General features: G+C 37.5%; 1 protein-coding gene across 3 annotated transcripts in view; it reads left to right on the top strand.

Moving 5' to 3' along the window:
- Window positions 1-5923: 5923 nt before the first annotated feature.
- Window positions 5924-25518, top strand: part of Palld (palladin, cytoskeletal associated protein) — a 372211-nt gene continuing 352616 nt past the window's right edge. The window contains exons 1-2 of one of the 3 annotated variants that reach the window (XM_048791700.1): window positions 5924-6090; window positions 21964-22945. In XM_048791700.1, the coding sequence (XP_048647657.1) occupies window positions 22041-22945 (905 nt within the window). In that variant the 5' untranslated portion in view covers window positions 5924-6090; window positions 21964-22040. The remainder of the gene's footprint in view (window positions 6091-21963; window positions 22946-25518) is intronic. The other 2 variants (XM_048791698.1, XM_048791699.1) reach the window with 2 other exon arrangements.

The following is a 25518-nucleotide window of genomic DNA, read 5'->3' as shown; positions in this document are numbered from 1 at the left end:
CCTCTCATCCCACAAAGATGTTTTTTATTAAATGACAATGGATGTTGAGTTTTGTCAGGAGACTTGTTAATAATCTAGGAGATAGCCATATGACTTTTTTTAATGGCAAATTAAATTCTAGATCTTTTGATACTAATCTGACCTTTATTGGATTATAAATGTTATAATACATCCAATTATCCACAGTGTGTTAGGCCTGTAACATATGGTAGACTTCTGTTTGTTATTATTCCAGATAATACAGTACTATTTAAAAACCATTGTGAACTTTTCTCTTTATTCAATTTGATTTTATTGAATAAATAATGATATTATGGTAATATAATGATTTTATTGTCTTTGTAAGTAAATGTTAAACTTATTTTGCTTAAATCCAGTAAAATCTGCTTTTAAAATTAATGTTACTGGCTTTTCAGTCCCAAGTAAAACTTTTCTCTACATTTGAGCCTTTTAAGGCAGATTGAAAGATTTATGACCAAGAGTCATAATATCTAACTGTGCCCCAATACCCATCTATAACCTAGGTTATGCAATCTATTCTCAGACAACCTCAACTCTACTTTTATGATGATCATGATAAGATAGTTTTTCTGCAATTAGTTTTGCACACACACATACAAATGGGCAGACATTCCAAGTAGCAGAAACATGTGGCCAAAACCCACCCACAGGCTTCAACCATGTATGTGCAGCAAACTTAACCACAGCTCATAAAACTAAACTCATGAGGGATGAATGTGGCATTCACTGCAATGTGCTGATGGATGTAACCAGTTTAATCCTACAAATAATTGATGCCATACCTGATTCTGTGACATGTGTCCCAGGAAGATACAAAGTAAGAGGAGGAAGAAGTAGAGAGACTGGCCATCTTTGAAGGACACTTGTTCCTAGACCAATAAGTGGCTGATTAGGACAAGGATGTTACAGAAAAGGTGAAATATGATCTTGAAGGTTAGGGCATAAAAGACTTTGTGGCTTGTATCTTCCTCTTTCTTGAATGACTTGCTCTAGGAGAATCTAACTGATGTGATGTAAGGAGACTCAAACAGGGAAGTTCATATGGCTCCTGCCAACAACGGCACTAACTTTCTGGGCACACGAGAGAGCTACCTTGGAAGCAAATCTTTCAGCCCCAGTCATGCTTTCAGGTGAAAGAAACTGGAGGCAACCTCTTGACTGCAATCTCAAGATACCCTGATCCTGAGACACCTAGGTACTGGAGACACACATAATAAAAGTGTATTGTTTCCAGACGCTAACTTTTGTAATACTTGTTATGAAGCAGTAGGTAACTATTTTAGTCACCTTTTTCACTGCTGTGACTAAAAGGACCCAACCAGAACAACTTTAGAGGAGGAAAAGTTTTATTTGAGGGCTCACAGTTTCAAAGGTCTTAGTTTCTAGAAGGCCAGCTCCATTCCTTGGAGCTCAAGGCAAGGCAGGACATCATGGCAGAAGAGCTTGGCAGAGGGAAGCAGAGAGGGGCCTCTACTTGCCAGATACAAATATATACCCCAAAGCCAAGCCCGCAATTCCCACCTCCTTCAGCCACACCCCACCACTTCAGTGACCATTCAGTTAATCCCATCAGGGGGATTAATTCACTGTTTAAGTTAAGACTCTCAGAACCCAATCATTTCTCCTCTGACCCTTTTTGCATTGTTTTACAAGTGAGCTTTTGGGGTACACCTCACATCCAAACTATAACAGTAACTAATACCCAATTTGGAGAAAGAGCAAATCTGTTTGCATCTTCTGTAAGAAGAATGGAGATGGGGCTGGGGCTGTGGCTCAGTGGTAGAGCACTTGCTTTGCACATGCGATAAAGGTATTGTGTCCAACTACAACAAATATAGTGTGTGTGTGTGTATATTATATATACATATATGTACACACATATATGTATATATAATTTTTTTTAAAAAGAAGAAGAATGGGGCTGGGGTTGTGGCTCAGCGGTAGAATGCTTGCCTCACATGTGTGAGGCACTGGGTTCAATCCTCAGCACCACATAAATAAATAAACAAAAGTATTTTGTTATGTAAAACTAAAAAAAAAATAAAACAAGAAGAAGAATGGAGATGAAGATCACTAGAATATGCAGATCAAGAACTAATATTCGAGGGTATGAACTAAATTGACAAATAGGTGCTAAAGTCACCCAAGATAGTGGCAAGACTTGGAATAAAGAAGAGACTCGAGAACCCAACTAGATCCAAAGTCCTAATTGAAAAAAAATAGGATGGAAGATGGTTGACACAAATTCAAGCACTTAAAAAGGGCAGGAATTTTTCTAAAAAAAATAATCATATTGGAACCCAATTAAGGGATCTTTTAGCCCACTTTCCCACCTCAATGCACATAGAAATTGACTCTGATGTATATATGAAAAGACAGGAGAGGCTCAATTACTGTCCATGCATTAATCCTAGCCTTAATATCAATTGAACCTTGTTATACTATCTTAAGAGTTTTGGTCAAACTACTGGTATAAATTTTCTAAGGAAAAGAAATTAAGTTGACCAGATTCTTATATTTTTGTAAAACAAGACTGTTTTGCTGCCTTCTTCACAAGGTACAAGAAAATTATTTGTTTTTATTAAAATGAAATCTAACTTTGGGACCACAAGCCATATATGTAAAATATATATATTTCCTCTTTTTATCTATTTACTTCTTTTTAACATTTTTTAAAGCTATGTTATTGCATTTTTATATCTTTATTTTATTTATTTATTTTTATGTGGTGTTGAGTTATCAAACCCAGTACCTCACTCATGCTAGGCAAGTGCTGTACCACTGAGCTATAACTGCAGTCCTTCTTTTTACTTATTATAGCTTTGGCTTTATCAATTCCCTGGTATTATACCAGGATTTAGGGAACAAGCAATTAGGGAAATGTGAGAGAGGCCTCCTCTGGTCAATAGGCCACCTGATCAGCATTGGACTCTGTTCCAGCTCCCAGAGTCTGCAAGAACATAGAGATAGCCTCCTGTTTCACTACAGCTTCTGAGGCCATGATGCCAAGGTGCCTATGCCAGACTAACTATGCCCTGGCATTTGTTCCTTCTATGTGAGAGTTCTTGCCAGTCACAGAACCCACAACTCTCTGTTTGTGCAGGCACTGAGACTCCAGCTCTCTCTCAGGCTGTGACCAACATCTTCCCCTACGAGCACCAGGCCAGCTCCCTACTGATAATCTAGCAGGGTTGTCTTCATCATACATGCAAGTAAATGTCATTTGGAAAACTTTTACATCGGTAATACTTAACTTTTTTATTTCCATTTCAAAAAGTTTGAATTTCCTCCTGAAACAAGGGAGTCTAAACATAAGAAAACTTGGCTATACTTCCTGCAAAGAGGCATGGAAACATGTTTTCATCTGATTATGAATGCCCACTGCAACAAAAAAGAATCCCTAATTGCTCAATAACTTGTGATTATTTTCCATTGTCTTTGATGAACATTTATGAATTGCATGCCTATCTCTTCCATTTCTAGAAACTGCAAAAAATTTTACCATGGTAATATCTTAGTAGGACATTAACACAGTGTGCATGCCTTCGGCACACACAGTGGGTGGGGTTACAAATTAACCTGAGATTAGCAAAAGTTATACCTTGGAACATTCCAATCTAGAAGGAGAGAAAAAAGCTAGTAGTGTCTGCCCAACACAATTTACTATTTAAAAAAATATTTTAATACTTTGAGATGAAGATTGAGGAATATAGCATGGATAACATTCATTTTTAAATTAATAATAATTAATTTAATAATAAAGTCATTGTATTTGTGCCATTTTAACCATTTGTTTAATCTCAATAATTCTTTCCATAACCAGGTTATAAAGAGGTCACAACATTTTGATTCCATAATCTCTTCCACATTCAGTATCCCTTACAATACACGGAGGTTTTTGTTTAATTTTTTTATTATGGTGTTCCTCAAATCCAAAAAGTAAAAATATTAATGTAATTACATATATAATTTATATATAATGAGCACCCACAATAATACCATGTGGATCAAATGTTACCATTTTTCCTCATTCCCATATGCCTTTTTTCTTTGAAGAAATAAAGCACCAGATAACAGTTGAAGCCTCTGTTCCGATCACCAATCCTAACTCCAGCCCCCAAATTTCTTCAAGTGCCTCCATCTTCTGTGCTTTGCATCTCAGGGAGGGTAGCCTGGTGTTTTAAGTTTCCCATCTTCTTCAGACATAGCAAGGAGTAGTCTCCTGTCTGCATGAGGGAGAAATGGCAAAGTCAGGTCCTACTGCTCCCTGGGGATTCTTTCTCAGTTCCTGCCTCAGTCACTTATTGCTATACTCAGCGTTGCCAATTAAAGTTCATTTCCAAGGAGGAGTCTGGTGCCTCCAATTCCTAAACCTTTGTGAAATTCTTTGGGGTGAATCACTTCCTATCAGCATCCTCTTCTGCAGGCTTTTAAGTTTGTGATTTAGTTTGACTCATATTTATCATTTTCCAGCAATTTTTTTTTAATTTCTGGCATCTTACACTGTCTTCCCTTCTAATTTCTATCATTTCAGTGGCTTTTATTACTATCTTATGGGGTAAAAAGCAAAAAAACCCTTCTTTAATTAATGCTATGGTTTGAATGCTTTGTCCCCTCAAAACATTATGTTGAAATTTATTCCCCAATTCAACATGGAATGGCCTTTGGGAGGTGATCATGAATTTTGCGAGCTAGCTGCCCTTATTAAAGGACTTGATGGAAAGAGTTCAACTGCCCTTACCCTTCTACTTTCCACCGTGTAAGGACACAGTGCTCCTCATCTTCAGAAGACACAGCATCTAGGGAGCCATCTTGGAAGTGGAGGTGGGACCCTCACCAGACAATAAATCTTGATCTTGGACTTCCCAGCTTCCAGAATTGTGAGAAGTCAGGGTATTTCATTATAACAGCACAAATGGATAACGCAAATCAACCAGAGGGTTTCTTTCCCCTATCATAATAAATTTCTAAATGACTAATGTGACTGATGAAATGGCCCAGCAGAGTATCCTGTTTCAAGAAGAACCATTTTTAAAGGATAAGTTTTGTCAATAAAGAAAAGTAAGTACAGGAGCAGAACTTCATAAATTTTCCACTATCAGGAAAGAATTTCTTCAGATATGAAACTGGATCAAATGTGATTATATTATTAAGACCAAGGGAAACTCAGGAACTTAACTATGAACTTTTGTGTGACTACTTTAGTCCCCTTAGTTTGGGTTCTGATACCTGACCTTGGATCATAAAAGCTTTCTGTTCTTATTACTTCTACTCATATTTTCAAGGTCTAAATATTAGACCATGTTACAATGAGATGCTACAGAATAAGTGATAGAATGATTGAGAAATATTTTTTATAAATGTAAGTGGGTTCATTGCAACATAGGTAAGATTCAGTCCCTGTATGTCTGTGCCCATTTCACCCTATTTTGGACTATGTCTTTAATACACACCAATCATGGGACAATTTTTAATTAAAAATATGAAGTAAGAAAGCAGTCGGACTCTCCATTCAATCTGACAGGTGGTTAAAATTTTAAATAGTTATTACATTTACTATTTTAGGATAATTTACGACATGACTAAAAGCTAAATGCACAGAGCAGATTATAATAAGTCTTCCTTAAGAGTGTCGTTTTTTTTTTTTTTTTTTTTCTATTTGGAATCACGTACTAGTAATTGATTAAGAGTATGTTGAAAGGAATCTTTTAGAGTATAAAGAAACATTCTATGCTTACTAGATGCATAAAAATAGTTCCTTTTATACTAAGTGGCTTTAATTTCTAAGAACCCTCAGACCTGGGGCTGTTTCCCAGCCCACTGCTAGAATTCCTGATTGTGGCACTCTGCTGAAACATGAGTTCAGTTACCAAATATAGCCGAGTGGAGTAAGAGGACAGATGAGAGTAGTGTAAGGCCACAGTTGTCTGAAAGTGACCACGGACCAAGCAGTCTCTAATGGACAGGCAAAGCCAACCTCCGCTCTCCCAGGAAAGAAGAAATGCTTATCTGAAATAACCCACCTTTCTGGAGACTTCAAACTGACCAAGCATTGAAAAGATCTATAAGGTATATCTTAATATTACTAACTGGGAGGGCAATATTTTGAGGACTTTTTAAGAAAAAGTTTGAAAATAACAGTAGTTTGCTTGAGGTTATATCATTTAAAAGATGCCTGATTTTTCTCTTTCCTGGAGAGGAAAATTAATGCAAATTTTATAGTCTTTCCACAAACAGATAATACATAAGATTTTCCTGCCAGCTTTATCTCTGCCCATGCCGTCAGAGAAACTACCTTCTCTATCATACACTTAAGCATGCTAAATTGGTGCTATCGATTCCAAAAGGATGAAATGTGGTTATAGAGCCAAACAAGATTGTGAATGTGTTATGCTTCACAGAAAATAAAAATTTAGTTATCTAGATGCTCATCCACAGTTGAGTTAAAAACTGATAGGTTTTAATGATAGACTTGAGATTTTTAGTAACAATCCAAATTGTTAGTTCCCCTTTCAAAGGATTTTGTAAATAACTTCTTAGACATAATTAAATCAGTAGACTTAGTAACAGCAATTATGTTAAATTATACTTATGCATAAAATTTGCATACCTAATTTTTAGAAGATGAAGCTTAGTAAGAGAAATTACAGGGCAGTGTGTGGAATCCGGTTAAATTTAAATATCACAACATATCTTCATATCCTGTTGTCTTAAACTACACATGAAACTGTCTTGAACCCAATATATGAAGTTGATTCAGAATGATTTCAGTCTCATATTACCTTTTAGCATTTTCTAAAAATACTAATTGCCTTCAAGTATGAACGCTGTGGACAAATATAAAGCCAATTTCTCTGACAGAAAACTATTAAAAATAAAGTCAGTCCTGTGTATATGGAAATTAAATTTCTTTTTACATGATAGAAATAACTTCCAATTTTTTTCCCAAGGATAAAAGAACCTGAATACTCACCTTGATTATTGAGATTTTTAAAAATAAGTCTTTTTGACATACTATTGCGAATAGTAGACAAGGCCTACAGAATTACCTAGCCAATATCTGCTCTGTAAATACATGATTACACATTCTTAGAATTCAAATTAGTTCTCACTCATTCTGGCATCTGAGGGGAATTAGGGTCTGTATCTCAGAGCTCTATATCAGTTCCCTGTCCAGACCACTCTCTTTTATTGCTGAAACTGAATTTAAATCTGACCTTCTCACAAACTTCACAACAGAATGAGGATCTAGATTATACTGGACAATGATTTCTTTACCTTTTAAAAAAAAAAAAAAAAAAGACTGTACAGAGGAACATTATTCAGATTCACAAATCAACCTGACACTTTAAGAGACACCAACTGAAATCTGCAGGCCAAGATAAGTGTCTCTGCCTCTTTAATGGTATGACTGAGGAGGTTATCAAAGGTTACGGTGACTCCAGAGTTCCAGTTGGAAATTCAGACCATCTAGAGTAAATGGCTGTGTCCTGATTCAATCCCAGCACAGAGAGCAAATATTGAGCAAAGCAGCTCTGACTATAACTTATAACTGATAAATCATCACATCGGAGAATAAAGAGATCAATTGGGTAGAGTTTGAATTTACATGAGAAATGGATGAATTGGATGTAAAGTCTAGATATTGCAACAGATTCAACGTGATGGTTAAAGATGATAAACTGAAGAGGATACCAGGAATAACTCCAGATATTCCCTGTAAAATACATTTTATGACTGTTATAGCATTAAATGAGCTATTAGTTCACATCCCCAAAATTGGGATAAAATATTCTGTTTAGAGGGGCATTCAAAACGGTTGGATAAATATGACATATCTTTCTATAATGATAATTTGCCTATTGGAAAGGAAAAGAATCCTGTGTCCTTATTAAGAAATAGATTGTAATATTGTACATTTTTTTTGCATCAAACATAAGATTTTATAAATTTTTCATCTTGACTTTTGCCCCAAGGGCCCTTTCCAGGGAAAAGAATGTCATGGCAAAGAAGGAGAAAGGGAGCAAGGGACAGAAGGAGCAGCAAGAAACAGATGTAGTCCAGGAGCTACCTGGTTTCCAAAACAACAAAAATAAGCTTTAAAGTTTTTCCCATTTTAGTTTTCCTAGTTACTTTAATTTAAAAATATTTATAGTATCAAATCTTTGAATCAATAATTTTCATTCCTTTTTTGTCATCGTTTAAATAGGAAAATGAGTAAATAAAATTGCTCTACTTAAAGTTATTCCTAATGTTAATGCTTTTTTTAAAAAAAAGATTATGAAATATGCAACAAAAGATTCTCCTGAATATCTCACCTCTCAACTCCACCCTTGTCTAAACCCTACCACAGAGGTAGTTAGGGCTCATTGCTCAGGGTCATGCTCTTCCTACCATCTCTATATGTTTATTCCCACTTGTATGTGCATCTTGAGATGATTACTGAAATGATTACACCCTGCCTCGACTCTCCATCACACCTGTCAAATGGGTATATGATATCGACAGAGCCTAAGTGTCTGTCAGCTCTTTTCTAACATCAAACATCTTTCTTTCAAAACTGTACTAGCTCTTTAAACATCTCTAAAAATATTCCACACAAACAGACTGCAAAATTTATGCCCTTATCTAAATTCTTAATTTCCCATAATATCCCCCATGGGTAAAGAGAACTTTAGCAGTTAAACACAAGTTTCATTTATGCATCTGTCACTCCTGATGGTTTAATTTTAGCCAAATGTTCAAACTATTTTTTTTGCTGCAGTTTGAGAAATAGAAATGATCAAGTAATAATATCTACTCCATCAATTGTTCTGTGAATCATATGATTCACAATGTGAAAGCACAGAGCTCAAAAGCCTTGGAGTAATATGTCCTCAGGAAGCCTAGTGTGTTTTGTTTTGTTTTGGGTACTGGGGATTAAACACAGGGTCTCTGTACCACTGAGCTACATGGCTAAATCCCCAGCCCTTTTTATTTTTATTTCAAGATAGGGTCTCACTAAGTTATTTAGGACCTCACTAAGTTGCTGAGGCTGCCTGTGAAATTGTGATCCTCCTGTCTCAGCCTCCTCAGTTGCTGGGATTACAGGTATATGCTATCATTCCCTGTAGAACCCTAGATTTTGTTGCTTGTAACAGAATTCATTCTTCTGCGAGGCTCTGCTGTTTCTTGTTCATATCCCTTGTCTCTCCAAGTTCCTCCAAGTCAAGGAACTCTTTCTCATTTCAACAATCAACAGTGCCTTGCCTCAAGAGGATCTTGCAAGTAGACATCCCACAAGTATTTTTTTTTTTGGCTAACAACATAGAGAAACTTCCCAAATATCATAACTTTGATTTTCAGATAACTGATCTCCCAAAGTCAGCAACTTTAAAAGCAAAGGTTATTCATAATTTTTAAGTGTCTCTTTTCTGTCATTTGTATAGCCATAAATGTATATGAATCATATACATTTATATTTATATGTAGGTAACATATTCATGAATTCAAACATAAGTGTTTTCCCAAATACGGGGGCAGTAATGCCATGACAATTTAGGATGATAAAATTAATTATATCAGAATGTGTGATCAACATCCCAAATATGAAATCTTCAATGAGAGCTGGGAATATAGCTCAGTGGCAGAGAGCTTGCCTAGCATGCACAAAGCTCGGGTTCCATCATCAGCATCACACACACACACACTAAAACAAAACACTAAAAATGTATTTACATGTTCCTCATTTTATAGTATAACATGAGTCCTGTAGAATCAGATGATAGGAACTTCGGGAGAAATCGTGAAGTCTACAATTTCAATGAGAAATAATCTATGAATTAAGTGCCCAAAAATTTCCTTAAGAAAGAATGGAACATGCACAGGGAGTTAACAAAATATGTGACCAAGGAAGTTCACATTTGAAAATAATATCTGCTTAGAATCAGCCAAGATGCTGATAAGCTGCCTATCGACAGTGGGAGGTGAATGGCAATCTATAACGCCTCCTGGTATTTGCCAGCCCGCCCAAACTTTTGCTCCACCAAATATTTGCTGAAGATTAAGAGTTTGACATAAATGTCAAGATCCACCTGCGAGAGTGTGTCTACAGATCACCATAAGGTGACACAGCAGCTGCTCCTGGTACACTTGAGGGAAACTAAAGCACCATTAACCTGGGTGTGCCTTCTGCTGTGACTGACTCTCCCCTCCCCTCCAAGGGTGTGCCTTCCAAAACAGCCATGGTGTGCAAACCCTGAGGTTAATGTGTAATCGTGCATTTTATTTTATTAGCTTGTGTTATTTGTACTTTAACATCTTTTCAAAGACATTTTGAGCCTGTATGTAACTAAAGCATAGTACAGATGCTCAGAACCAGTCAAGATAAGGCAAGACCACAATAAGTAGATGGTAAAATTTTTTTTCTCAACTTACTACTTAAGTCTTTTATCCTACTAGAATGTTAGCTCTAGGGGTAGGGGTTAGGCTCAGAGGCAGAGCACATGCTTATCATGTGTGAGGCTCTGGTTTCTATCCCTAGCACCACCACCACCAAAAAAAGGAATGTTAGCTTCGTAGGGCAAAGAATCCATTTACAGCTCTGTTCTCAGCCTATAAGAGAGGAGTTCAACACATAGTAGGCACTCAATGATTAGATGCTAACATAATAGAAAAAGGAAGCAAAAAAAATCATTTTTTAGCTAAAACATTACTATTTCTGTGGTTTAAAATTTAACCCTGAATTTGCTAGCATCCATGTCAAATTTTACAGACAAATTTTACATCCATGTGCAAAGTTTACAGAATTCTCCTTGCTTAATACAGGTTGAGGATCTGTTATCTGAAATGCTTGGGACAAGAAATATTTGGGATTTTGAAAATTTATATATGTTTTATATATACCTTATATACATAGCCTGAAGATAATTTTATTATATTTTAAATAATATTTTTATTTTTTAATAATTATTTTTAAAATGTTGTGCAGAATACAAAAGTTACGTGGTGTGGAATTTTCTACATATGTCATTATCTGCAGTTAAAAATTTACAGGGTTTAGATCATTTTGGATTTGGGATTTGGGGATTAGGGATATTCAATGTGTAGTAGAATTCTGGAAAACAGAATAACTGTTTTTCTGGTTCTGCATTTCTTCATGAGAAACTTTCTTGGATGGTAATAAGAAACACAAAAAAATTAATGTCTTTATAGAAAAAATATCAATAGAGTGTCTGATCTATGACTGTTTTATAGTAAGATGAGCATGTAATGTGTATTTTATAAGTAACTGCTCCATGTTATATGTATGTCCATTAACATATAGCATCTACTACTTTATCAAGTTCTTACTGGAAAACAGCCTAGGGAGTGAGTAACTATTGATAAGAGCAATATAAATTCAGGGCGGGCATCCAAACCTGGCTGGAGCAAAATAGCAGCTAAGATTGACCAGCCGTCACCTCCCCACAGACATGCTGAACTATCCACACGCCTAATTACATTCACAAGAGCCAAGGAAATGAGGTGAGAGATCACAGGACCTGTTTTTAGTAAAACAAAACTAAGAGACACATTGAAGAAGACAGGAAAAAAGAGTTGCTTTCATCACCCCCACTCCCAACTCTAAGTAGCCCAACATGGCAAGAAATGCTTCCTTCTCAGGAGAGGCAGAAAGAATTAAGACCAGGCCTCTGACTTGAAATCCAGTGCCAGTGCTGTGATAGTGAACCCCAGTGCTAGACCCCTACCAGCAGGCTAATACTTGGGACAGAGAACCCCTGAACATGTGTTAGGTTAAGTATCTAATGTTCTGCACCATCCCACCTCCAATTTTGGAGGCAGACTGGGGTCAGGACTATACCTACTAAGTGGCAGGGCACAAACTCCAGCACAGAACTTTGTATTTTTTGTGAGCGTGTCCTCTTCAATTTCATTAATGTTTTGTAATTTTCATTATAGGGATTTTTTTAACTCTTTGGTTAAGTTTATCCCCAGGTATTTATTTCATTATTTTAATTTTTGTAGCCATTGTCAATGGGATCACTTCCTTTATTTCTATTTCAGATAATTCACTATTGACATACAGCAACACTACTGGTTTTTTTATGTTGATTTTGTATCCTGCAACTTTGCTGAATTCATTTATTAGTTTTAATAGTTTTTTTGTAGAGTTTTTAGGGTTTTCAATATATAAGATAGTATCACTTTTTTCCAATTTGTATATGCCCTTTAGTTCTTTCTCTTATTTGATTACTCTGGCTAGGACTTCTAGCACTACGCTGTGTAAGTAGTCAAAGTGGGCATCCTTGTTTTGATGCAAACTTTAGAGAAAAAGATTTCACCTTTTCTCCACTCAGCATAATGTTAGCTGTTGGCTTATTGCAACTGGCCTTTATAGACAAGCATGTTTCTTCTTCTTTAAAGAAATTGGGGAATTATAATTATACATAACATTAGGCTTCCTTGTGATATAGTCATACCTGCACATAGCATAATTTGGTCTGATTCATAACCTTGTAACTAACCCTTTCCCTCCCTTCTTCCCTTTTCTAAATCCTCATCTTCTGTGACCCTTGACCATCCGAATCTGGCTTATTTCACCTGGCATAATGCTCTTCAGTTCCATTCACTTTCCTGCAAATGTCATAATTCTCTGTTCTTTATGACCGAGTAAAATGCCACTGTGTACACTTATCACATTTCCTTTATCCACTAGTAAATCAAGGAAAATTGGTGTTAGTTCTTTAGATGTTTGGTAGCCAGTGAAGCCATCTGGCCTTGACCTTTTCTTTGATAGAAGGCATTTTAGAACTAATTGAATCTCATTACTTTCATTGGTCTGTTTGGGTTTTGTATTTTTTCATGATTCAGTCTTGGTAAGGTATATGTGTATAATAATTTTCCTTTTCTTCTAAATTATCAAGTTTGTTGGCATATAGTTGCTCACAATAATCTCCAATGATCTCTTGCATTTTTGTGGTGTCAGTTGCCATTTCTCCCTTTTCATCACTGATTTTATTTATCAGAATCATCTATTTTTCTTAGCTAAGTTTTGTTTATCCAGTATAACATAAGACAGGGTAATAAGCAAAAGACTTTTCCCTAGGAACTTAGTGCTAGGCTGGTGAAACCTAACACGGGAAGATGCTTAATAACCCCTATCGCCAGGGCTACGGATAAACACAGCTACTGGAACAGCCCCAGTACCAGGAGAAGACATGTAGCCCTGGTTTATTGAACCTCCATTCCAGATAGCATCACCTGTGGCTGGTAGTAGCAGTCATGGATGATGAGTTCCCTGGGCAATAGATAGCCCATAGCCATGTGAACTTTGATCCTACCTCACTCTTATGCTGATATTGGTGGTCTGTGAGCTCGGGGTATGAAACAACTTAGTGGCACTGGTGGCCACAGGTATGACATAGGATCATGGAGTTGACATGGGTGACTGTGTTCAGAGCCAGGAAAATTCCTTCAGTGTCTGCCCACAGGCCAGTGACTATAGACAAGGCATTCAGGCTTACTTTTTCCCAAGGGAGAGGCTTGTGAGGATAGACTATCTTTCTAGATACTCCCCTGTTTCTTTATGAACAACATACCAACAAGTGTATTTGAATATAACCAAGGATTGGATTGCCCTCTAGTACTGAAAGAGTGACAACACATCCACAGAACACTCCTGGCTCATCTGAACCTGAGTGCTATCCAGTACTGAAATAGGGAAAGTTTTCACCATAAATAAATGATAAATGTATGAGGAAATAAACATGTTTAACCTGATTTAAACACCACACAATGTGTACACATATGGAACATTAATAAGCACCATTTTTATGTTTCTATGCATTGTTTAAAAAGTAAATTTTTTAAAATGCAGGTTAAAGAGCAGAACCAAAGAGAACATGTCCATGAAAAATACTGCAGAGGGGCTTGAGTGGCTGGGAATGAGGAGAGAGGATGAAACATTTAGCATCTCATGCCTTCGCTTGTATGACTCCCTACCTCCCAAATCCCATCCAGGGTTTGAACCATGTTGCAAATACCATATATTTCTTGGTTTCTGCCATTTGCCATGATCCAGACACTGTGGTAAGCATTAACCATATAGTCACAGCTCTGCTTTGATAGTGTTCACAGCCCAGTGAACAATGGTTCTCTAAGCAAGTATTTATAATTTAGTAAGATGAATGCAATGACAAAATACTATGAAAAGTATCATGCCCAGAATAGGAGCAAATTATATTGACTAGAAAATCCTAGACAGCACCAAAAAGAAGTAGAATTTAAGAAAGTTTTCAAGTATGAATTGGAGTTTGAAAAACAGAAAAAGAAGGGAAGGGTATTTTAGCAAAAGGAACAGCATGTGAAAAGTCATGAGGACATGAAAGAACATGGAATGTTCGTGGAATCCAGAGCAGGCCAGCAAGGGCTGACCATTGCTTGTGTTCAATGAAGGCAGATGGGACAGATGAACCATCAGAATGGATGGTTCACAGGCATTTTTACCCTGTGTATCATGTTTTGGAACTTCCTTTATGGGCCAGTGGGTACCAGTGAAAAGAAAAGAAAAGGAATGACATGACCAAATTTGTGAATATAATCTCTCTTACCATTTGTGATGCCTCAACTGCAATTCATCTGAAGTACTTCAATAGCAATTATCATCTTCCTCCTTGTGGTGATTCTTCCCTTTTGACTGATCCCCTTCTACTGGATTGTAAAATCATTGAAGGCAAGAAATTATGCCTATTTCATCTTGTGTTTCTTGGAGCTTCCCTTGCACAAATAAAGAGTTGATCCATCAATTTCCTGTTCACATTACCATGCTAGGGAAGTGGAAGAAGGGATTGTGACTATAATAATGGACAGGACTAGAGAAGAGCCATTTCTTCCATGGGGAAGAACCTATGGAGGGAATTAGAGAACAGTCATTATTTATGGATATTAGGGGAGGGGATAATTATACTGAACTATTCATGATGGAGATGATGAACTAAATAAGAGAAAAAGAAAAGGGCAATTCAAATTCCTTGAAAGAAAAAGAGTAAAGGTAGAGGGCAGGAAAGATCAAAAGTTATAGAAAACCCCTTTATTCCTCAAAATTTCAAAATCTTCCAATGCTCCTTACTAAAGTAGAAACACCACCCTTTGCAGCACTCACCTCACTTCCTCCCTACTCATTAAAAGCATTATAAATGTGTCTCTTTATTCTACTTCATTTTTGACATCTGTCACACCAGCATTGAATTACCAAGTGCACTGTTCGACATAAAACATGAAATCTCAGGGAAATCATGGAGATGTCTGCAGTTGTATTTCATTCTTTTTGATTATGACCTTTTAATTTGGGGGTGTTGACTGACACGAAAATCTCTGAAGCCTAATTTTCCAGTGAACTTGGGCCACCTGGAAACCTCCCTGATCCATCCACCTTGGAGGATCATTTTCCCTAGACCATGTGCGTGCCTCAGCAGCAATAACTGCATTGCAAATGGGATCTGAACCAGATATGCCAAAAGCCTATTATTTTCTTTTTCACTGTGCAAGCAGTTTTTAAGCTACACCTAATCCCGACAACTGGATCCTGTCAGATGGCGCCTCTTTAAACCAAAATTTAAATTAATAAGCAGGTGAGATAACATGCCTCCAGCAAACACTCCCTGTTTAAAAGTAAGAATTGGACATTTTTCCATCACTCAACGTTTGCTTTAAGCTTCCTCATATAGAGGTGTTCATGACACTTTAAAATCTAGCATATTAAGTTGAATCTGTACTAAAATACAATTCAATTAATATTGAAACTTTCATTTTTGATTCCCAGTTTCATCAGATTAATTACGTAAGATACTTGGTTGTGAAAAAAAAATAACGTAATGGTATTAAAGTTCATGGTTAAGCTCATGTGCTTTGGAGTACTGCCTGGACTTGGATCTCAGCTTTCCAACTCAGATGTTCTGCCTCAGTTTCCTTCTTTCTGATTTGGTATCCGTTATGAGGATTTTAAATGAAATAGTCTGCATAATAGCTCTTGGCACAATACCTACCTCCTGCTAAGCAGCCCATGGTTAGCCAATATAATTACCAAAATCATTGTCACCATTATTAGTTTTTATGTATGTTATATGAATTTATTAAGTAGCTAATGTTCTACAGAAGGGACCTGCAAATTTTTTCTGTAAAAGTCCAGATAAATATTTTAGGCTTTGTGGGCCATAAAGTCTCTAGTACAACTTCTCAAATCTGACCTTGGTCCACAAAAATGGTCAATCACAAGGTCATTTTCAACCTCTAGTCAGGAGGGTAGATCTTAAGTGTTCTCACCAAAGAGAAGAAAAAATAAAATGTAATTATTTGTGGTTAAGAAAATACTAATTAGTGGGATTGTGATGATAATTTCACAATACATATGCTTATCAAATATCAAAGCATATTCCTTAAACATAGATTATTCTAATGGTAAATATACCTTAAATCCATTTTCTCCCATTGTTCCAGATGTGGAACTCCTGTAAAAATTTAAATGGAGGGGGTGGGGGCTAGGGAAGAATAGAGGTACTTTGGATTAGACAGAGGGGAGGGAAGGGAGGGAAGGGGATGGGGGTTACAAATGATAGTAGAATGGATCAGACATTATTACCCTTTGTGCATATACGATTTCACGATTAGTATGATTCTATATCGCGTACAACTAGAAGAGTGAGAAGTTTTGCTCCACTTATATATGATGTGTCAAATGCATTCTACTGTCACATATAACTAATTAGAATATGCTAACTAATTAGAAGTGATGGTGGAATGTGATGAACATCATTATCCAAAGTACATGTATGAAGACACAAATTGGTGTGAATATACTTTGTATACAACCAGAGATATGAAAAATTTGTGCTGTATATGTGTAATATGAATTGTTATGCATTCTGCTGTCATATATAAAGGAAAAAAGAAAAACATAGTATCTGAGGTCAGAAGACTCAGCAGGATCATAGAAGCGTTCATCTAGATAGCAGAACAAGATCCGTGACCTCTTTGTGGTCAAGCTACTTGTCAAATCCTTTCACATCTGTGCTCATGTTGGGAATCTATCAATAAAATAGTTGAAGAAAAACAAAAAATAAATGTAGTATGTAATATAATTTTGTACTATGTAATTTTATAATTCTAATAAGAATATAATTATTTTATTAATGTAATTAATTAATATAATAATTACTATAAGCTCTAGATGATGACATCCAGCCTATTTCAGTGCACCTGTCAATTTCAGTGAAATATTTGCAGAGCTGAAAACTTTATTTAACATTTTAAATTTAAAAGAGAAATAAATTTTACCTTTTAAAACTGAAGTCAGAAATCAGGAAGCTCTACCTCTAAAATATTTGATTCAGATATTTCCCCATCTGAACACATCTCTTTGGATTTCTCACTCAGCTGTTCTCACCACACCTGTCCTTTGTTTCCACTGGGGCTTTAAGAATTCCAGTCCAGCATAGATTTCAGAGCCTGCCTCTCCCTGCCAAATTCTCAGCACCATTACCCACTTCCCCTCTGTCTTTCCACCTGTCAAAACCTGGATCATCTACCTGCACACCTTCACCTGGACAGCTGAGCTCTCTGGTGAGAACTGCACAATCACACACATTAATGACACTATGAGTACATGACATTAACTTCAACTAAGTCCTCACCTCTGCCCATACATCCTCCTCAGAGAGCTTTCTCCCTTTCCCTACAATAAGTACTTCAATTGTCTCCTGCCCTCAAGTTACCAAAAGCAAAGCCATTTCAAGACAAGAGCGCTCCTTTCTTTCAAAAATAAATTTTATCTGGACATCATTCTCTCTCTCTCTCTCTCTCTCTCTCTCTCACACACACACACACACACACACACACACACACACTCACGCACTCTTTATTACTTCTCTTCTTTGACAATGGAAGAACAGCCCACCCTAGCCCATTTGTGTTATAATATCCCAGTTACTCTCAGGTCTTGGGGTGGGACTTGGGCTACAAGTCGTCCCTGATTTTTCTGTTTTTGTACCAGGGATTGAACCCCAGTGGGACGTTTACCTCCCCACTTTTTTACTTGTATTTTCAGCTTTTATCTCTTTAATTCCATTAGCACTAAAGCACCTTCCTGTGCCCCATCCTGAAAAAAACAGTAAAAAACTTGGCTAGATTCCACCCTTTTGCTCTACTACTCCCTTATGTCTCTCCTTTCTTCAGACCTCACCACAGTCAACTGGACTTGCAATCTACACTGTCTTTTCATAGCAGTCTGCTTTATATCTCTGAGGCACACACCAAAACTGCTGTTGCCAGTGGTGCTAAGTGTTCCCAGTTGCTGGAGTCAAAGGGACACTCCCTCCTCCATGAGACATTTTCTTTGCCAATTTCCATGACACCCACTCTCCTGGTTTTCCTCCAGAGCTCTGGACAATTCTTTTCCTTACTCCCTGTGGTTTAAGAAGCCACCCACAGGCCAGTAATTCCCAGCCCAGCTCTGCTCTCCATCTCCTGTACTCTGGAGCAGTCTCTCACATTGCCTCCTGGAAATCAACACCAGAGCTCCTTCAAATGCAAAAGGCGCAAATCAAAATTAAGCTTTCTTTTTTTTTCTCCTTAAAACATGTTCCTCCTCTTTCAGCATGTGAGGTAATAGCACAGTTCATCTTCTTGTTAAGTGAGAAACCTATAATCCTGTCTCTGTATCATCTCTGCATTCAGTCAATTGCCAAGTATCATTCTGTCAGACTTATTTCCCCCATAAAACTCTGCCTGATGCTCACCCTTCTGTCTCTTCCAGGGGCTCTCACAGCACATCCTTTCTCTCTCATCACAGCATTTGTCACATTGAATCATATGCATGTATGACTTAATTGTATCCCTTATAGGCTAAGTTCCATGAGGGCAAAAACTTGGTCCTTTTCAGAGTTCTATCCCCATCCCTAGCATACTACTGGGCATGTAACATATATTCACAGTACATTTTAAATGGGTGATTTTTCTGTATAGCGTACATCTATCTCAGTTGATGTTGCCAGTTAGTCATTTAAAGAATCAATGATTTTGTTCGAATGGTCCACTTGAATTTTCAGCTCAGCTTACTTTAGGCGTGGTGGACACAAAATGTTAGCCAATCTCTTTCATCACTGAGCTCAATACAAAAACTGAAATTTTCTCGGGCCAAAACAAACAAAAAAGAACAGTGACTTCTCTTCCAAACAATAAATTTTGCAAGAAATGAAAATACAGTTGGCTTTGCCTTCAGTATACAAACACGCATTCAGCCCAAGGGTCTCTCCCTTCCCATTTTCATGCCTCTTGGGGGTTCATGTTGCCTAATCCTGCTTCTCCTCACATGTTATAAGCATTGATTCTGATCCTTGGCTTCTACGAGTGTTATCCACCATGTCTGCTCACTGAGCTTAGGAACTCTGTATTGAAAGCCCAAACGTCCTTCTCAGGACCAGTCTATAAATGACTTCAAAATAGACAAAATAATACTGAATTGTCCTTGAAACACTAGATGGGCTGTGGTTGATCTTCCAGGGTCATCTGACTCTGTAGGGTCTGTGCCTTTCATTGTTCTTAACTAGGCAATTTGACAACTCTATAAATTGTAGATATCCAATAACAGTACAAATCATACATGTTCACAGGTATACCAATTATTTTTTTCCTAGTATAATTTTGATTTTAAACTTTACATTTTATTGCTTGGTAGATATTAACCAGTTACAAAATTACTAGCAAATCCATTCCTCGTTGCCTACTTTCATGTCTGTTCTTCAGAGCCTTCTTTGAAATGGTTGTAGCTTCTTAACTGGTTTCATCATTAGTTAATTAAGTAAAATCTTGAATGCTTATTTATCTTATACTTGTTTATGTACTTGTTTATGTTTTTCATGATTTTCCTTTTCAAAATTATACTTTAACTGCCTGTTTCTCATGAACAAAACATATTCAAGTATTCAAGATGTACTGAATACAACCTTTCTCCAAAAATGAACTATATTTGAATAATCAAAGAGCAGTTAGAATGGTTCCATCCTGGAGCACAGACAAGACAAAGAATAAGAGTAATGTTTGAGTTAATAATGGGGGATGAGAGGGACAAGATCATTCCAATGGATTTATAGAATTTCCTTGAAGAACTGTGGGACATACGGTTTGGTGGGTAGAGTAGGACTAGCATGTGGAGAATTTGGCATTCAGAAAGACATCTAGACCACAGTCCAATGCTCAACTAAAGAAGATACAGTAGGTTAATACTGAGCTTTAGGGTGTTTTACCAAATGACTTCTGTTGAATTAACAGTCCGTGAGTCACAGCATCCTATGTGGTGGGTAAATTCTGGAGACAGATTTCTGGAACCCTCCTCAACTCCTGCAGAGTATCCTTTGAGATCAGAGACTTCTACATGAGAAGCCACTTCTACACGAGCAGCTCAAGTCAGAGCCCTCTTAAGACACAACTTCTGGGGAATATCCTACTGGGTTCACTCACGATGACTGACACACCTTATAAAGTCAAGCTCCTCATGTCCTCAGAGTTCCCTTTAGTGACTTCTGGACTCAGTCGTGAGGAGAAGATCATTTGAGATTTTCCAGATCATTCTCCCCATTAGCCTATGAACAATATATAGAAAAAAAACAGCACTTACACTAACAAGAAAGTCACTGCCTCACAATATTTAATTCAAAATAACAGTAGAATTTAAATTGATGCCCAATTATTTTACAGATAATTAAATAACTTTTATTTAGTTCTGATGATATTCCCATATCAATATTCTATGCAAAGCACATAGTTCTTTCACATGTCCTTCAAAATTAGATTAGGCTCTCATGGCTCTGGGATCCTTCCACTTTAGGGGGAGGCCCTATCAAAGAGGCCCCTATTATACTTTATACTATTCTGTATAATTTATTCAATGTTCTACTCATCTCACATTACCACCCCACATAACTTTTAACTCCTTTAACATAAGGACTATGTCATCATTCTAGATGAAGAGATAGCAAATCCCAACCCCTGGGTAAAAACCATTCTACTGCCTGTTTTTGTACAGCCTGAAAACCAAGAATGTCTTTTGCATTTTGCAAATTGTTGTAAAATAAATCAAAAAGAAGTCTATTATTTTTTTACTTTTAAAAACAATATAAAATTCAAACATCAGTGTCCATAAAGAAAGTTTCATTGGCACATGGTCATCGCTGATTTCATGCCACCATAGCAAGTGGAGTAATTATAACAGAGACTGGATAGCCATAAAGCAAAAAAATATACTTACTGTCTGGCCTTAAAAGAAAGTTTACAAGCCCCTGGTGCGGAACAAAGCTGTCCCTCCAGCACCTGAAACTTCCTAAGTGATTATTAATGTCTCCTGGGGTCATGATAAATGAGTGACTAGGAAAGAGCATGACTGGACAGACAGGAGGAAAGAACGAGACATAAAGTATGGAATATTTCACTGAAATCCAAAAGCAAATGAAAATTGGAATCATTAGAATATATTTTGTGTTTCAGAGTCAGATGTGCAGTCTTACTAAAAATATCAACAAGCATAACATGCATAACATCAACCTTGCATAACATTAATGATATGGGAGCTTTAGTGGGGTAGGCAGGTGTGAAGGGGGCTCTATGAGAAATACAGAATGCCCTGCCATGCGGATAGATCCATAGCAGGTATCATTCTCTTGGATTATTCAATAGGGTCAGTGAGACACTTGATACTCAGTCATAGAGCATATGTTAAATTAAAATCATAAATTATAAATACGGGTATGCGTGATCTTCCTTCCAACTCATGGAATTGGGAAAGCTGATATATCCGTTCACTTTGTCGTTTCAATTTGCAGATTAGTAGCATTATGGAAAAAAATAAATAGAAAAACAAGTACTAACCAGTACTGAACACTTCATACTAAGGATAATCCTGTTGTCTTTCAGAACACAGGAAGAAAACAGGTTCCCTGTGCCTCTGGCCTCCCTCTTGGACACAAAGGGTGTATGAAGGCTGCTCCAATATGTCAGAGACTTCCTCCCACGACTCTTTCTATGATTCTTTATCAGACATGCAGGAAGAAAGCAAGAATGCTGACTTCTCCCCGGGGCTATCTGCTTTTCTCAGCCAGGAAGAGATTAACAAGAGCCTTGACCTGGCCCGGAGAGCCATAGCCGACTCTGAGATAGAAGATTTCGACTCAGAAAAGGAGATCTCGAGAATTTTCAACACCTCTCCTGTAAGCCTCTGTGAAAATCCTCCCCACAAGGAGACCAAATCGGGGGAGCAGATCTCCTCGGGAAAAGCTCAGGAGAACAGATCAACACCCGTCCAGCCCCTGGCAGAAGAACGAACTGAGACTGTCACTTCACCTGCTTGCAGGAGGAAACCCACCATGTCACCCCTGCTTGCCAGCCCCAGCTATATCCGGAGCCTCAGAAAGGCTGAGAAGCGAGGTGCGAAGGCCCCCAGCACAACTGCAAAGCCCAAACCTGCACATCAAAGTAAGGCTGGGCCCCAGAGCCAGCTGTGTGACAAGGCGGCTAACTTCATAGAAGAGCTGACATCCATATTTAGAGAAGCGGCAAAGCCAAAGAACAGAAGCCCCAACGGGGAGTCCTCCTCGCCAGACAGTGGGTACCTGTCTCCTAAAAATCAGCCATCGGCGCTGATGAGTGCCTCAGCCAGCCAGAGCCCCACCGAAGACCAACAGGAGGTGGTCAAGTTCCCGGAGGCCAGCCATGGCCACCAGGCAGACCAGGACCTGGACCTGCCGTCCAGCACCATCTCTCACCCACAGCCCCAAAAGGCACTCCCCTTCCCCACTGCGCCCCGGTTCATCCAAAAGCTGAGGAGCCAAGAAGTGGCAGAAGGAAGTAGAGTTTATTTGGAATGCAGAGTCACTGGAAACCCAACTCCTCGAGTCAGGTAAGAAGTTTTTATTATGAAAATCTAATGATTTTATTGATGTTGGGGTTTCCTTTAATATAGGAGGAGGAAAGACTTCCTGAGTGGTTAGCCCTTTGGTCACAGAGGTAGAGTTAATTTATTAAGTATCTGCAAGGCAAAGTGTCCCAAATTGCAGATACTGGTAGGACTAGGTGCCCCTGGCAGGAGATTTCTGTTGTCACAGACCATCTGGGCCCTTGACTCAGGGAAATGGTAAAGGACTCATACATGATAAAAGGAACACAAGTAGGTTGCTCTATCGGATTCTGGAATTAGTAGCAGCCAGGGAAAATTTTAGTGTGAAACTGACTTATCCCAAATGTCATGAAGAGTGTGTATATTTGAAAATGAGTCACTGAAGATGACCAAAAGTGTAGCTAAAGTTAGCAGTCGACCGGAGGTACAGAGATAAAAGGCAAAAGTGTGCAGAGGTCAACCATGAGATGAGCTCCAAAGAGATAATGCAGGCCAAGGCCTGGAGGAAGTCAGCACATACTTGGAAAAGATAGGCACTGGAGTACCACGGGTCAGTTCTTCATGCACGGGCTCTGGCTACTGAAGCATGGGTGCAGCAAAAGGTAGAATGACATGTGTGTACCCTGGTCACTTTCATCTCACACTACCATACCCATTGCAATTTATATAAATCCCACCTCTTTAATTGCAGAGTTTATACCTTCTCCGGTGCAAAATGTTAAAGAGCAGGGCCCTGGAGTCATATGACAAGGCTTCTGGTTATGGCTACTTATACCAGCAAAGTCACTTTAGTCAAGTTTCTTTAGCTCTCTGTGACTCAGTTTCTTCATCTGCAAAGAGGCCATTCCAATAGTTATGACCTCATTCTATTTTATGGTGGTTGAATTAAAAAAAAAAATGTGAAAAAGAGTGCCATATACCCAGTAACTGCTATATTAGTGTTACCTGTTATATTTGTTATTTCTCATTTCTGATTTTCACATGTCAAAATGCAAGCAGCATTTCAAGTCAGGATTATGGTATGCAAATAAACATTCATTCATTTAGTTTGCAAGTTTTGCTTTTATTGATGATTAATGCCTTACCTAAATTATGTATGTATAAAAAAGCAAATTTAAAAGAATTTACTTTGAAAAAATAGTAAAGTAGACATCACTGGCTAAAAATTGAAATGATGGTATTTCCTTATTCTCTGTATGTCATGAATCGCAAACTTTATACCTTTCACCCTATTTCTGCTAATCTGCACTTTCCTAGTGTCGGTTTCTTAGTTTTACAATAAATTGCTCCTAAGCATGAAGTAAGCCTCACAATTAGTGGTTGAAAACTGGTATAATGGGAGGCAGGCAATTCTTTTTTCCCCAACCAATTTGTTCAACCTTGTCAGTTTTTATAGTCATTTTTGCTCTATTTCTTTTAGAACAGCAGAGGGCAGTAAAAAACTTGTTAATCTATTCATTTAATTAGCTATGTCATTCTAAATTCTGTATATGTTTTCCAAAATAATTCATTTTTCTTATCATTTTGCCTCTGATAAAAATAAAATTGAGTATTTCTTCCAGATTCTATTAAGGTTTTTAAAAACCTCCCAATCTTGAAAAAAAATTCTTCATTAGAAATATACTCACATGTCACTCAAAACAGTTTCACAAGTTTTCAAACTACATATGGTTCCATGTATATTTACTTGCAAAACAGCCACTTCCAAAAGTGTTACCATGTCAAAAAATGACAAAAAGCAATTCATTTATCACCAAAGTATGACTTCAAGTGAGCAGACCATAATTTCTGTGTTAAAGTTTACTTTCATCATTTGGTAATTCTAGGAGCCATCAAAATCATACTTCAGTCTGTTTTCTCAGGGCAGTGGAGTGCTAATTTACTTAATAGCTACAGTATTATTAATTAGTTTTCTCTGTCTCCCAGCATAACAAAGTCAATAGCTAATATTTATTAGACATTGCAAACTGTGCCCTTCTAGAATCACTAAGTCTTTGATAAAATGTTCCATTATTTGAAGTAAGCTGTCTTTTTTGTATCCTTTAGAGTTAGTTTGGGATTGGGTTGGTTTAGTTTGGTTTGGTTTGGTTCAGAGAGAGAGTATACATGCACATTGAGTTTTCTTTTTGGATTAATTTGTTTTATTGGTGCATAATAATTATACAGAATAATGAGATTCATTATGCCATATTCATATGTGTATATAACATAATTTAATCCCTCTCATTCATCAGGACCTTCTCTTTCCCTCCCCACTGAGATTTTCTAATTTCTGTTGCAAAGATTCTTGGTCATCTCTGTTGTTTATTTGTACATACAGCAAATAATTAAGGACCTTGAAGTCTTTTGACCACATGAGACATATAACAGTCTTAAGAGAAAATCTTTTTTGAAGGAAATTTTGTATAAGGAAGAAAACTTATAAAGAGGCCCTACACTGGGGCATTAGAATCTGGCTCAGGCCCCAGACATTAGAAAGACCTGTTGGACAAGCAGGCCACTTCCTAAAATCCCAGGAGCAGTTGACAGAGTTGTGGAGAGGCGAGGGTACGTCAGGAGAATCTGGAACAAGCAAT

The sequence above is a fragment of the Marmota marmota genome, unplaced genomic scaffold (genome assembly GCF_001458135.2).
Source record: "Marmota marmota marmota unplaced genomic scaffold, marMar, whole genome shotgun sequence".
Lineage (NCBI taxonomy): Eukaryota > Metazoa > Chordata > Mammalia > Rodentia > Sciuridae > Marmota > Marmota marmota.
This window is presented reverse-complemented; position numbering and strand designations above follow the sequence as displayed.